This window comes from Microtus ochrogaster, chromosome 2 (assembly GCF_000317375.1).
Source record: "Microtus ochrogaster isolate Prairie Vole_2 chromosome 2, MicOch1.0, whole genome shotgun sequence".
Classification (NCBI taxonomy): Eukaryota; Metazoa; Chordata; class Mammalia; order Rodentia; family Cricetidae; genus Microtus; species Microtus ochrogaster.
Window position 1 is genome coordinate 94,985,006 of NC_022010.1, and position 14,975 is coordinate 94,999,980.

The window sequence follows — 14,975 nt, forward strand, 5'->3', positions numbered from 1 at the left end:
AGCTATGCTGTGGACTAAGTGCTGCCTCCACATGCCAGCAAAATCTTGTTAAGTATGTGGTGGGAAAGCTTTCAAAGCTGTGGGTTTGAGGGAATAACTTTGGAAATTTAGTCTACAGTCTAGAGGTTAACACATTTTTAAAAAGTATTTTCCAGTCTGTTTTGGTGTCTGGTAACAACTATTTAATCTGTCATACCTTTGTAGAAAGCAACTGCCATACATGGTATGGTTATAGCAACTTATTTTCTGAAGAAGCAGACCAGGTAAACAAAGCAAACAGTCATGTAAGCAACTTGCCTTGTTCATAGCTTATGTGTTTAAAAAGCTTGACATAAGCAGTAATTGATCAGACAGGTATAACAGTAACACATTTATTTTACCATCCAGGAAGAATACAAGCACAAATACTTCTTAATTTAGGGAGACTAAGAAAAGATTAGGGAAGTTTCCGCTCCACAAATAAACTGCTTCACCTACAACAAAAAGTCCCTCAGTCATTCTGGTCATCATCCCAGTCTTTCTTCCCACTTGGAGGTTTGGGCCCACCAGCCGGTTTTGCCATGATGATCTGAAAAACAAAAAGCCAAGTTAAGTCCAATAAACTCAAGCTTTGCAGTGAAGACAATTTTCTGTCAGCAGTGTTAGAATTACCATTCGGTATCAACACTCTTCATCTCTATACCCTCATCTCTATAACCACAATCAGAAGTGCTGTATCTATTACTAAGTTTCACGAGAATTTCTCCTATGCCCTGCTGCCTGTCACTCTCCATCCAACTTTTGTTGAACCTCAAAGTTTCCTGTCTCGTCAGTGCTGAGTCTCCCTGGGATGTGCCTGTTTCTGACCCTTCCAGGCCAAGTAGTGAGGTTATAGATGTACAACTGTGCTCAACTTTTAACTTTTTTACTTAGGTCTTCATGCTTGCAGGGCAAGCTTTCCATCTGAGCCATTTCCCCTAACCTGAAAACCTATTAAGTTTAAGACAAGGTTTTGCTTTGTAGAACCGGCTGGCTTGGAACTCAAAGATCTGCCTGCCTTTCTCCCGAGTGCTGGAATTAAAGGAAAGATTCAGTTTTCTCACTCACCTGATCCACTCTAAGTACAGTGACAGCAGCATTAGTGGCCAATTTAATAGCCCAGTATTTTCCCAAGTAAGTATCCAAAATACTGGCTTCTAGCATATCCTTTACAGCTGGAATTTCAGCCTGTCAACACAAAACTATGTTAATTTCTTACATGTGAAAATGTTTATGCCCAACATGAAAAAACTACAAGGCTCCTAAAATATATCTTATATTTTATACAGCCCCACCCCAAAGCTGTCAATAAAACTAAAATTTCCTATTAGATAAACTTAACAACCAATTAAGAAAATTACTTGTAGAATCAGATGGCTAAGTTACAGTTCCCCCCTTTACACATGCTACTTCTATGTTTGAACTGTGTATGCACAGAAATTAAATTTAATAACTACCTCAATATCCAATCCCACATTTTTGTTTCCTTCTTGGTGCACTGCATAAAGTTTAGAGATAACTTCGTTGGCCTTCACACCAGAATTTTCTGCCAATGCACGTGGAATAGCTTCGAATGCTTCAGCAAACTTCTTAATAGCATACTGTTCAAGTCCGGGACATGTCTGAAACAAAATGTGTGTATCAATGCATCGTATTAGAAAAGGGTTGGGCAGTAGTGGCTCACGCCTTTAATCCCAGCACGTGGGAGTCAGAGGCAGGCAGATCTCTGAGTTCGAGACCAGCCTGGTCTACAAGAGCTAGTTCCAGGACAGGCTCCTGAGCTACAGAGAAACCCTGTCTTGAAAAACAAACAGAAATAGACAGAAAGTGAATTTATTAAAGTGATACCTCTCCATATGATGTAATTTGTTTGGCCAATTCAATTTCTGTTGCTCCACCTCCAGGTACAAGACGCTTATCCTATAAAAAATGTAAAACATTAACATGAATTATTTCTTCAGACCATAGTCTTTAGAGCACCGTTGCTCAAAACTTGAGTATACATTTAGGGAAATCAAGTGACTGTCAAACTTTGAAGGCTAGTAATCCATAAATACAGCACTGATAGTGCTTCAGCAGTGGGAGGCAGCCCACACTCAGGAATAGCTTTGCCTGCTACTTTCTAGTTTGTACAATTAGTTTTTGAAGGTAATATATTCATTAACAACTGATGTGTTAAACCACATACGTTTGAGTCTACCAACTGTGTTTTCAAGAAATCAAAAATTTCTGAAATTGCGAATACTGACCCTTGTGAGAACTTTGAAAGTATTAACTCCATCATCTACTGCCCTTTCTATATCATCCATCAGATTATCTGTAGAACCTCGAAGAACTATAGTAGAAATGGCACCATCTTCTTTTTCTGCCAATAAATAATTTTTAGATTAAATGAAAGAAAGCATACCTCATAATTGTACAAAACACACCTTACCATTATGACATACCATGCTTAAAAACAACCACCTGTGTGTCTCCAACTTCTGAGAGGTAAACACTGTCACAATGTCCCATTTCCTCAAGGACTGGAGGAGTCTGTAAGAAAATGATCCTTGCAGTAAAATTTCAAATGTGTTAGTAAAAATTCAAATGTATTCACGTATTTTCTGTTTTTTAAAATACATACCAATCTAGGAAGAGCTGTAGCACCAACTGTTTTACACAGTCTTCTGAGATCCCACTTTGAGTTCAGCCTTCAAAAGGAAAGTTAGTAGAAACTTTAATTCAATCACATTAACATAAAATGCAGAAAATAACTGGACAAGGTGGTACATGCCTTTAATCTCATAAGATAGGAGACAGGCAGATTTTTTTGTTTTTGTTTTTTCTAATAGCACCGGCTGTCCTGGAACTCGAGATTCACCTGCCTCTGCTTCCTGAATGTTAGGATTAAAGGCATGCGCCCCCACCACCCAGCAAGATCTCTTTGACTTCAAGGTCAGCTAGAGCTGTATCAAAACTACATCGCTTTATTCTAACTAAACACATCCACACTGGACTGAATTAGGAAGCCAAGACGCAGAATGTTAACAAACTAGCCAGCAATGCCACATCTGAAGTATATAACAGTTAAAGATATAAAAGCTGGGGACAGTTTAACAGTGCACACCTTTGATCTCAGCACTTGGAAGGAGAGACAGGTGCAACAGTCCAGGCTAACCAGGGCTACATAATAAGAACCTACTTAAACATTTACAGCATTATCTTAGGAATTAGTAGGGTACTGTAGTCTCATAGACTTCTAACCAGGGCCCGTGTGTGTATGTGTGTATGTATAAATAAAAATTCCCTTTAATATGTGCAATTGTACAATCTGTAAGAAAGAGCACAGATTTTACTGTGTCTGGTTTGGTGCTAGATAGTAAAAAGTTTTTGCATGTGCTCAATGAAAAGGCATTTTTCCTGACTCTCACCCTCGCTGATAAACAATTCAGTAAGATGGTACCTTAACCCTTAAGCTGTTCCTTTTGCCCGAAATGCTTTTTTTCTCCCCTCTGGTTCTTGGACCCCCACAGCTTAATTGTATGCTCTACCTGCCCCTCCTTGATAAATCCTTTCTGCTTGATCTAAGACCTTCACTTTCCATTTATCAACTGTCTATCAATTCAATTTATAGAATTTGCTTAGCATTTCCCCAAGAATTTTTAGTATCAGACTCTTACCTCACCAGCATGATATTGTACTTGTTAGCATAATGAAGAGCCATGTCTGCCACTTTGCCACCTGTTACTATGACATTTGCACCAGTGCTGGCAATAGCTTTCACCTGTGCATCCATAAGATTTTCTTCTCCCTTGCTAAAGTTCATCAGTTCTTCAGCAGTCTTTATCAGCACTGTTCCCTGGAAAACAATCAAGCTCTCTAAAACCATTTGATTTTAGTGTTCAAAATTCTAAGATGGTATACTTAATAACTTAAAGACTTAGAGAAGGAGGCAGAGGCAGGCGGATCTCTGTGAGTTCGAGACCAGCCTGGTCTACAAGAGCTAGTTCCAGGACAGGCTCCAAAACCACAGAGAAACCCTGTCTCGAAAAAAAAAATGTCAGCCAGATAGTTATCTTTTTTCAAATACTAATTAGTATCACCGAAACAATCAGTCCTCAAATTTTCCTTGAAACCCAGACTATACAACCATTTCCCTTCAATCCTGTAAAATCAACAACTTAAATCTGCTAAGAATGTTTGGCACAAATCCAACTACCTAGGAATCCAAAACATGTAGTTCATTTTCAAATTAATATTTTAAACAAAAGACATTTATGAATGTCAACATTCATAAAAAGTGATTATACCAAAGGTTTACAAGATGTTCATAGTATGAGCTGTTTGAATATGAAGAGCTGTACATAAGAATACAAATACTCCTAGCACACAATGTCTTTAGTATTTGGTAGCTGAAGCAAATATTCATACTTTAAAAAAATCTACAATTTCCAGTTTATTATGAAGTACATACTGGCTGAAGAGCTAATCCCACTTCAACCCAAACTTACTTTTCAATCTCATACCTTAGTCTCTGTAATCATGCCATCAAAGGGACAAGAGTACACCGCTATTTTTGCATCTTTGACAGATGTTACATCACCTTCGGTTTCCTTCTTAAAAACCATGCCATGCAATACTGAAGATGAATAGATACCAGAGCCCTAAGGAGTCAAAACACCAAAACTGTCAATGAAGTTAAGTTTTAAACTAAAGAAGTATGCTAAGGCTAACAGGATCAGACAGTGGGCATAAACAAACCATTCTTCTCAAGGTTACACAATAAGCCACTACTGTGGAGGGAAGGCACTTCAGCGTGTTGGGAAAACTAAGTTAGACATCAATCAAGCCATGTATTTGTCTAATCACCATGCACTTTGCACTAATGCACCAGGTAGAATTGTTATTACAGACAGAATAGAAAAATCAAAGGCAACCATCTCTGCAGTCCCGTTCTATTACAGTATTCTAATCCCTAAATATCAGGGGGAAATGATGACTTCACGAGAAAATGCACTCTAATAGCTAGCAACATCATAATTTATTAACACCAAATGTTATAAAATGATGCCATAAAACAGTGGGTCAGAACCCCTTTGAGAGTTGCATATCCTACATATCAGATATTTACAATTCATAACAGTAGCAAAATTAAACCTATGAAGTACCAACGAAAATAATGCTACGGCTGGGGGTCCCCACAACATGAGGAACTGTATTAAATGGTTGTGGCATTAGGAAGGTTGAGAACCACTGCCTTACAAAGATAGTTAAGTGTCGGGCGGTGGGGGCACACACCTCAAATCCCAGCACTCGGCAGGCAGAGGCAGGTGGATCTCTGTGAGTTCAAGGCCAGCCTGATCTACAAGAGCTAGTTCCAGGACAGAGCTATACACAGAGAAACCTTGTCTCGAACTAAAACCAAAAGACCATTAAATACTAAGTCTAAAACAGGGTGAAACTTAGGGGCAGAGAAATGGTTCAGCGGTTAAGAACACTGGTTTTCTCCCAAAGGACCCAGATTTGATTACTGACCCCCAAAGGGTAGCTCAAAACCATCTGTAACTCTAGTCCCAAGAGATGATGCCTTCTTCTGGCATCCACAGAAACTGCAAAGTATACAGACATAAACAGCTGGCAAAACTCACATAAACAAGTCTTTAAAAAAAAAAGGAGCAAAACAATTTTGGAGCAAGGAAATCGGCAAAATAATCGATCTTGTACTGAGAATGTAACTCCATGGTAGAGTTCTTCCCTAACACACCCAAAGCTCTGGGTTCAAGTCCCAGTACTGAAAAAACAACCCTCTCTTCCAAGACCTATTTGGATGGATAATGGCAATGTGTTTTTGAAACTTACCAGAATCTTACATACTCTGATGTTATCAACATTGAAATTGCCAGAATCAGGAAAAATAGATACTGTCAAGAAGATGAAACATATTTTTTAGACAACAAAGATATCTCAGTCATAATTAAAGAGAATGTATTTTGGATTTTTTTCTTTTACTGGTATAACTTACCACATGCCTGAGCAATAAGCTTGGCCAGAAATGCTTCATTCCCGTACTGCTTACTCATTACAGAGGTTCGAAGCAGAGATGACACTTCATCAACATCTCGAAGGTTTTTTGCAGAACAACATACCAAATCAGGAAGAATCTCATGAGCTTTTTTACAAGCTATTTCATAGCCTGATATTACCTAAACCATGAAGAAAAATACTTACTTTAATAGACATAATTTTGACATGACATACTGATAACCCAATAGATGTATTTTCAACATAAAGTAACAGAAGTGTTTGTAGAGGACACATGGTAGAGGCAACAATATGGACTATAAGAGCTTTGACAACAACACAAAGTGCAATTCTGATCCTATCACTTAAGTGTTATAGGGTCCTGAGCAAGATTTCTCTATCTCAAATCTCTCTTCATATAAAATAGATTGAGTTTAAGAAGGTTTAGCAATAGGATTCTTCTGAAGACAAAATCTGTACCACACGTGAAGCATATGGTCATTGCCTAGCAGTGTAAGCTACTCAATGTTAGCTATTACTAGTGGACTTGAAGTTTATTTTAAACTTATTCATTTGTATATGGTAAATATGGGAGAAATGTGAAGTATGTGTACAGTGTACGCCTCTATAAATATCCAGGTGTAGCATGATGGCTGGAAGGAGATTTCAGGTGTCCTGCTCTATCTCCGACATATTCCCTTTACACAGACTCTCAATCTGAAGCTAAATGGCTGACCACCAAGTTCCAGTGCCTCCCACAGTGCTGTAATTACAGGCATACCTGAGCAATTCAGGGATCTGAACTCAGGTCCTGTGCTTGTCCTTGAGTTATCTCCCTAGTCCTGAACCTTCAACTTTAAGCAACAAGTAATCAACTAAAGTACAGAATACTTGCCTCTGATACTGAAAGACCAATCCTCAGAAGTTCTTCAGCTAGTTCCAACAGAGCTCCAGCAAATACCAGAACAAAGTTTGTGCCATCCCCGACCTCTTGTTCTTGCATATGAGAGGCCATCACGATCATTTTTGCAGCAGGATGTTGTACCTGATATAAAGAGATTATCAAATAAAAACTTTTTTTGGGGGGGGGGGGCAGTTCAAGACAGGGTTTCTCTGTTACATCTCTGGCTGTCCTAGAACTTGCTTTGTAGACCAGACTGGCCTCAAATTTACTAAGATCCACCTGCCTCTTTTGAATGCTGGTATTAAAGGCAGACTTTGAACTTTTGATCCTTTTGCCTCCGCATCCTGAGTGCTAGGATTAAAAGTGTGTGCCACCACGCTCAATTTATACAGCGTAGGAAATTAAACCCTAGGCAGACACCCTACAAACTAAAATGCACCCCCAAGTCTGAAAGTAAATTTTAAAAAATAATGAAAATTCCTGAGTTCTTAAGGAGTTAATTTTAGATACTCTTCAATTTAATGGGGACTGAAGCCAGGTTTTGTGTTTGCTAGGCAAGTATTGTTATCGCTGAACTATATCCCTAGACCACCTTTAGATTCTTCCAAACCAAGGAGGAAGACAAACTCTAAGCCAACACTGCAGTTCTACACTTGGACAGTACCCCCATTTCTGAAAGTGCCTGGAGACCACAAGAGCATGTTAGAGCCCTCAGAGCTGGGGTTACATGTGGCTGTGAGCTGTCTGATGTGGGTGCTGGCAACCGAGCAGTAAGTGCTCTTGATCATCAGGTCATCTCTCCAGTCCTACGCAGTACTTTTTTAATTCCTGAGAATGTTAACATGGTGTAAGATACACATTTACCACAAAAATTCCTCCACAAATATTCTGAAGCTAATTTGTCCTTAGCATATCATTTTTTAAGATGTTAAAGGAATGTTACTTTTTTCCCCAATTTTCTTTAAAGCAGACTTAAGTTTTCATCTAGCACTTTTAAGGCAATGCTTTGGAAAATTCTCCAAAGCTGAGCAAGTACACATAAAACTACAGTTTAATAGAATGAGAAATAGCTGTCAAACATTCCTCTTATCCCTGCTTTAAGTATCTGTTCTGCAGACTCTTTGACATCAAAATGGTAGCAAAACAAAGTTCCAACTGGTTCTTTAAAAAAGCATCAATATTTACCATCTAGTTTTATATCATGAGGAAATTAGTATTAGTATCAATCTACAGAGTAACAAGTTTGCTCGTCACAGCAGCACTCCACGACCCTCCATAAACAAGTAACCGACAGTCAACTGTTGGTCACTTACAAATCTTCAGACCAGCTTGAGGAAGAAGCAGCCCTGTCAGAATTGGGTTTCTTTTTGGATGGCTTTGGAAAAACTTACTTCTAGCTCTCTTAAAATAGTCGCTGCGTCATTTGTCACGAACAACTTCTCTAGGCGATTGATGACCATTTTATTCATTCCTCAAAAGAGTTGCAAAGAGAAATAATCCATTATTATTCAAACATTCTCCTCCATAACCCAGAAAGAACATGGTCCAGAAGCTGTACTGATTTTCACCCTCCATGCACACACATGCTCTACATTTTCAGATCTATCAAGAGCCCATGGGCTTTCGCTGACTGAACAACCACAGTTAGCATGTAGAAAGCACTCAACACATAGAAATTAACACACACAAAATTAACATACTTAAAAACACACTTGCCTTATGCTTAATTCTCTAGTCTAGCTTTAGTTCAACTAAGAGTTTGCTTAAACTATGTCAAATTTTGAAACTGCTCAGCCTTTTCCATTATAAAGAGCTATGTCAACAGCGAAAGTGCTGTATTTTCCTATCATTTAACAGTATCATTTTTAAAAATTTTTCTAGAAAGCTAAATTTCAGATGGAAAGTTAGAAACACACCAGTGCCATCAAAACAACTGGCAAGAACTGCCCTATAATTTACCACCCTGAGGACAAACACGAGACAGAAGCTAACACACAATCACCAAGTCTTTTACAGCCTGAATTTGGCCATTACCATTTGGTCCATATGCTGTACGGGTGGTCTGAGCAAGCTCCTTGCAGGCTTGTATATTTCTATACACAGCCTCTTCTAATCCTGAAAAATGCTGAAAAAGAAAACATCTGCTTAAATAGGGTCATGAAGAACTCCCAAACACAGAGGATCTGCTCATCATGTTTCTAACAAAGCTCTAGGATCACATAAGCACTTAACATGGAGTCTGGAGTCAAACAGTCAGTCTTTGATTCCCCCCCACTAACTTAGTACCGAGCCCAGGCAATTTTTTTCTGTATGTAAATCAATGAAATAACTAACATTCCTTACTTGACAAATTGTTCAGAAACACCTACCTGTAGTGATTATTTCATTTGTATTTTAATAAATAAAGCTTGCCTGAAGATCAGAGAGTAAAACAGCCCCACTGGTCAGCATTATTAAGACCAGGCAGTGGTGACACACACCTTTAATCCCAGTAGTAACACTAGCTTGCCACAGAAACTGGGCAGTAGTAGTGCACACCTTTAATCCCAGCCCTAGAGAGGATTATAAAACAGGAGGAAACAGCTCTCACACACAGTCTCATTCTGAAATTCCTGGAGGTTAGAATCACCATTTCAGACTGAGGTAGAAGTTAAGAGCCAGTGACTGGCTGTTTTGCTTCAGATTTAACTGCAGTATCTGTTTCTGGGTTTTTTACTACTCATCCTACACATACCTACTGAAGAACTATCCTTCCCTCTCACCTCTATCCAGGGACCGAACTCAGGAACTCAATCTACCATTAAGCTACAATCCCAGTCAATTAATACTAGCTTTTTATTTGAAATTCTTTTTGGGGACTTGGGTTGTCTTCACTTCAGTCTTCAGCACCGATTTACACGCATCTCCACGCATCTCCGTTAAAGTACTAGTTTCTGAGTGAGACAAATGCTTTTGAATGTATCATTTTCTCAATCTAAGTGAGGGAAGTGTAAACCTAAGCTGGAAGCCATGACACCCATTCCACATCAACACAAAGGAAATTGCCAATATCCTTACATCAAATACTGACAACCACTTAGTATGCACAAGCTATCAGCAAAAAATGCTCTCTTAAACTGTTAAGGCTCCTCTATTTCCCCTAAAACCTTAAATTCAATTCATCTGTCTATTTCTACAAGTCTTAGTACTATGGGAAACAAAAAAAATTATCTGGCTTCATATACAGTGTGATACTTTAGAAAAAAAAATCACTTTCCTGAAATTATATCCAAGAGAGAACACTATTTTATCTGGGTCGGGGGCTTCACTTGTCCTGTGGGCTACAACGTGGGATAGTCAGAATCCAATGGTATTACCATCTTTTGGCCCAGTCTACTCAATTTAGATAAGATAAAGAAAACACGATCTCGAGAGGTAGGTTTTCAGTAAATTTAAGTTGGGGATCAGGTATCTACGGAGGATCATATGGAAGGAAGCCACCACGAGCAGGTCCAATGGTTGCTATACCATGCCGGGCTCTGTCCCTTCCATCTTACAACCCCCGAGCCGTGCACCAACCGGCTCATCAGTCCCACCCAAGTCGATCAACTACACCGGCAGCTCCCGTTAAGGGCGGGGCCCTGAGCGCCATCCCACAGAGAGGAATGTAGAGCTGGGGTGCGAACCCGCCGCCTTGCCCCGTCCGCTCGGGCTAACCCTGATCGTGGAGTGAGAAGCTTGCCCGCTAGAAAGGGAGGCGTGCTGGGCGTCAGCGGCCAGGCATGAAGAGCACGCCTCCCTTTCTGGAACCTTCCCTCTCCCAGTCTCACGCCCGCAGTCCTTTTGCGGGCGCCGCAAGTGCGGGCCCGCTCTTCCACCGCCTTCACTCTCGACGTCACCTACTTTTGCTCCATCCTTGAGCATCTGGGCAAAGCCCGGGGCCTTGGGGACGTGGAGCGCCATGGCTAGCCCGCAATCAACCGCTCACGCGCTCGGAGGAAGCGAGGTGCGCGCACAGCCTGCTGGGAACGCCGCTTTGCGTCCCCTCACGCGTCTACGCCGGCCGCCCCGCCCCTTCCCCCGCCCGCTCCCCTGAAGGATCGCGAGAACGAGCGTGGCGGAGCGCTAGAGCGGCTCCGGCAGCCAGACCCAATCTGCAGATCCCCGATCAGGGCGAACGATTAGGCCGAGCACCGAGCGCGCGCTTTCGGCGCCTGCGCCACCGCCGCAGACTGCGGTGCCTCGCTCGCGCTTGTTCTAAGTAAACTCTGGTCTGGATGTTTGGCTTGTGACGGTTTCTGAGGCGGGCATTCCACTTCTTAACCCTGCAGATCCAGTTTGCCTTTTTCTCTCTGCCCTTCGTCCCTGCAAACTCCCACTGGCCGTCCTCTGTGTGCTGGCCACTGTAGGAAGCACTGAAGGCTGGAAGGTGATGATTAAAGTGGTTTTAGGTATAGCAACCTGTGGAGTGCCCACGTGTGGGCATTTCTGTGTGGTTTGCCTAAGTGTAGTTATCTTTGTTATTGGTCAAACTTACACATGAATATTATCTCCATTTTATAGGAGGGAAATTGACGTTCACTATGTTAGTAATAAGCCAGAGGTTACCAAGCCAGTAAATATTAAGGCGAGGATTCCTACCCCAGACTGGCTGATTGCAAAGTGTGCATAGTTAAGCACTTTACTTTCTTCCCCCAGGCGGTGGTGGCGCACGCCTTTAATCCCAGCACTAGGGAGGCAAAGACAGGCGGATCTTTGAGTCCAAGCCAGCCTGGTCTACAGAGTAAGTTCCAGGATAGCTAGACAGAGAAACCCTGTCTCAAAAAAACAAAGAACAAACAAACAAACAAACAAAAAGTTTGGAAAGAACTGTGAGTGCCACTCTATAATAAGTTATTTTCAATAGTCTTATGTTAGCCTGCGGTGGTCACTGTTAAATTTTTAATGTTTAGTCGTTTGTCTGATTTATAATATTAACAACCATTGATAACTAAAATACACATGAACAAAAGATTATTGACGGGCTCTCCATTTTAAAGCACATATAGGCATTCTATAGCTGGAGAGTAGGTGAGTCCTGGTTAAGGAGGACAGTCCAAGACTTTCTCAAGGATTAGCTAAGAAAATTAAAGCTCCTGCCTCAGAAGAACATCATTTATGAGCACAGCTGGCACCAAAGCTAAAGGGGATTTAAAATGATAACCTGATTCGTTAAAAGTGACTACGAGGAATTAAATCTTGGGAAAATTTAATGATTAGATCATGAAAATCAAACTTGAGTTCAAGAGAACTGATGAATTTTCATTAAAAGTTTACAATAAAATTGGACTTTGCCTTAGTTGTAATAAACAGTAAACGGGAAGAATTAAAAATCACTTTTAAATCTAGTATATGATCTTGGATTTTAATTGCCAATAATTCCTTTTAAATGAAGGTTTGTTAATTCCGTGTAATTTGGGTTAAACTGTATTTGTAATTGCAGAGTCGTGATAGCAAGGGGGAAATTTCTACTGGGCTTAAGCAGAATACGTGTCACCCAGAAAAGAAAGCAAACACAAACCCTTAGTGTGACTCCAGTCAGGTCTAGCCCGGGCTGTCACACTAGTGTCTCTGCCTGCTTGGTTCTCCTCTGGGTCTTCTTGCCTCGGTAGCCAAACAGCTCACCCTGGTTTCTTCCCTCCAAGTTTCATTCTCTCAGCAGGGCTCTCTGGAGGCCTCCAGGGTCTGTGACGTGACAATGGCTTTAACGTGCAGCCCGAGAGGCCAGTTGTCCCCAATGCCCACTGTGCCTAGCAAACCTTTCCATCTCCTGCGGCTCAGTCAACTCCATCCACATAAGTAAGCCTAGCGTTTTCCTTGACAAGCCTGGTTATCATTCTGATGGCTTCTGCCCTTCTCCATCACATGTCACTCGGTTGCGATGACAAAAGTCTTTCTCAACAGAGGATAACAGTGCTGCATGAACTGAACTTCCAATTGGATATTGAGTGGAATAAGAGCTCCATATCTAATTCCCAGGTGGACTGCTGCCCAACAAATGAGAATCAAAATACTAGTATCCTAAAATTCACAGGCTGAAGTCCTCCCCATCAACAGGGTGAGACATTGGGTAGGTAATTGGCTCATAAGAGAAAACACTTTGGAGTGGATAGCACCCTTATAAAATATATTTAAGGGAACTTCTTGCTCTTCCACCATGTGATGGCACCTAAGAACCAGAAGGTAGGCTTTCACTGAACCTATGCACACTGTGATCTTGAATTTCTCAGCCCCCAAGACTGAGGGATGAAATTCTGTTATTGGTGAGCCTCTCAGGGTGGTGTTTTCTCAGCAGTCTAGGACAGGGAAGGTGTGCTCTCTGTCTTCTTATCTACTTATCATACAGACAGACAACAGAACACAGCAGAAAACATGCCCCATTTATAAAAGATCAAGGATTCAAGATGTCTGAGATTTAAATTCAAGAGTACTGATGTGGGAATGATTTCTTATTAATAAAGAAACTGCCTAGGCCCATTTCATAGGCCAACCCTTAGGTAGGCAGAGAAAACAGAACAGGATGCTGGGAGAAAGAAGCTGAGTCAGTGAGTCACCATGGTTCTCCCACGCCAGACAGATGCAGGTTAAGATCATTCCTGGTAAGCCAGCTTGTGGGCTACAAAGATTAATAGAAATGGGTTAGATTAATATGTAAGAGCTAGCCAATAAGAGGTTGGAACTATTGGGGCCAGGCAGTGATTAAAAGAATACAGTTTCCGTGTAATTATTTCGGGTATAAAGCTAGCCGTGCAGGCGGCCGGGTGCTGGGGACGCAGCTCCACCGCTCTTATTTCAACAGAGTACTTGCTGTTAGCATAGTGGTTCTCAACCTGTGGGCTGCCAGCCCTTCGAGGTCTCATTAGAGCTTTACAGTACGATTCATGACAGTAACAAAATTACAGTCATGAAGTAGCAACAAAAATAGTCTTGTGGTTGGGGATCACCACAACATGAGGAACTCCATTAAAGGGTCGCAGCATTAGGGAGATTGCGAACCACTGTATTAACAACGGGAAATAATAGCCTCCAGCCTTCAGGAACCAACTAAAGATCTTGGAAATCAGAGCTGCTGGATCCTTCTGCTCCCCATTCAGGAAGAATACAACTATGGACTTGGGGAAGCACAAGCCAACTCAAGATCAGTAAGACTGAGCTCACTGTTTACTTTTTCATTGCTTTCTTTTTCTTTGTTTGTTTTGATTATTATTTTTATTTCTGTAAGAGACAGGGTCTGGGGCTGGAGAGATGGCTCAGTGGTTAAGAGTGACTCTTGCTGAGGACCTGAATTCAGTTCCCAACACCCAAGGGAACCTCACAGTCACCTGTAACTCCAGCTCCAGGGGGATCTGGTGTCCTCTTCTGACCTCTGTGGTCTCTACACTTGCATAAACACACACACACACACACACACAACATATATATGTATATGTATATGTATATATATACATACACGTACATAAAATCTTCAAAAAGCCAAACCAGTGATTGAGTCAAGCAGCCAGAATCACTGGAGAATACAGCAGATGTGTCTGTGAGTAATTGTTACTTGACAGCCCACTGGAGTGGAGGAGCAGAACAGACAGGCAAGGGGGTCACCTGTCAGTCACCCCAGCTGAATAGCGCCCTCTAGGAGGCTTACAGGGAGGCATAGGACTAAGAGCTTCCCTCAAAATGTAACTACTTTTGTTTATTTATTTATTAATATTATCAATTAATTTATTTGGTTTTTCAAGACAGGGTTTCTCTGTGTAACAGCCCTGGCTGTCCTGCAACTCACTCTGCAGACCACGCTGGCCCTGAACTCACAGAGATCTGCCTACCTCTGCTCCCAAGTGCTGGGATTAAAGGAGTGCACCACCGTGCCCGGCTTACTTTTATTTCTTAATATACTTGCATTCCTCCCTATCTTTGCCCAGTCTCTGTGGCTTGGGAATGAGGTTGGGAGGACAGCGGGCTACAGACTAACATGTCTATCCTTCGTGAGTGACTGTCTTCTGAGCCAAGCAACTGCTATCAGTTGTGTCCCAGGCAG

General features: G+C 41.4%; 1 protein-coding gene across 1 annotated transcript; it reads right to left on the minus strand.

The window, feature by feature from the left end:
- Positions 1-357: 357 nt before the first annotated feature.
- Positions 358-10,954, minus strand: Cct8 (chaperonin containing TCP1 subunit 8). The gene is made up of 15 exons (XM_005345310.3): positions 10,808-10,954; positions 8,960-9,050; positions 8,317-8,396; positions 6,917-7,066; positions 6,023-6,203; positions 5,860-5,921; positions 4,527-4,664; positions 3,681-3,859; positions 2,645-2,711; positions 2,466-2,553; positions 2,268-2,383; positions 1,867-1,938; positions 1,476-1,640; positions 1,087-1,206; positions 358-568 (listed from the first exon to the last, which is right to left on the minus strand). The coding sequence occupies exons 1-15, from the start codon at positions 10,865-10,867 to the stop codon at positions 491-493; spliced, it is 1,647 nt and encodes a 548-aa protein (XP_005345367.1). The 5' UTR covers positions 10,868-10,954; the 3' UTR covers positions 358-490.
- Between the last annotated feature and the right edge of the window lie 4,021 nt (positions 10,955-14,975).

Bases quoted from the DNA above. Each gene is read 5' to 3' on its own strand.
- Cct8 (XM_005345310.3), bottom strand. From the start codon at position 10,867: ATGGCGCTCCACGTCCCCAAGGCCCCGGGCTTTGCCCAGATGCTCAAG. The intron at 4,665-5,859 runs GTAAGTTTCAAA...TTGACTCCTTAG, and splicing joins TCAGAGTATGTAAGATTCTG to GGCTCTGGTATCTATTCATC. The intron at 3,860-4,526 runs GTATGAGATTGA...ATTGTTTTCCAG, and splicing joins GCATGATTACAGAGACTAAG to GGAACAGTGCTGATAAAGAC.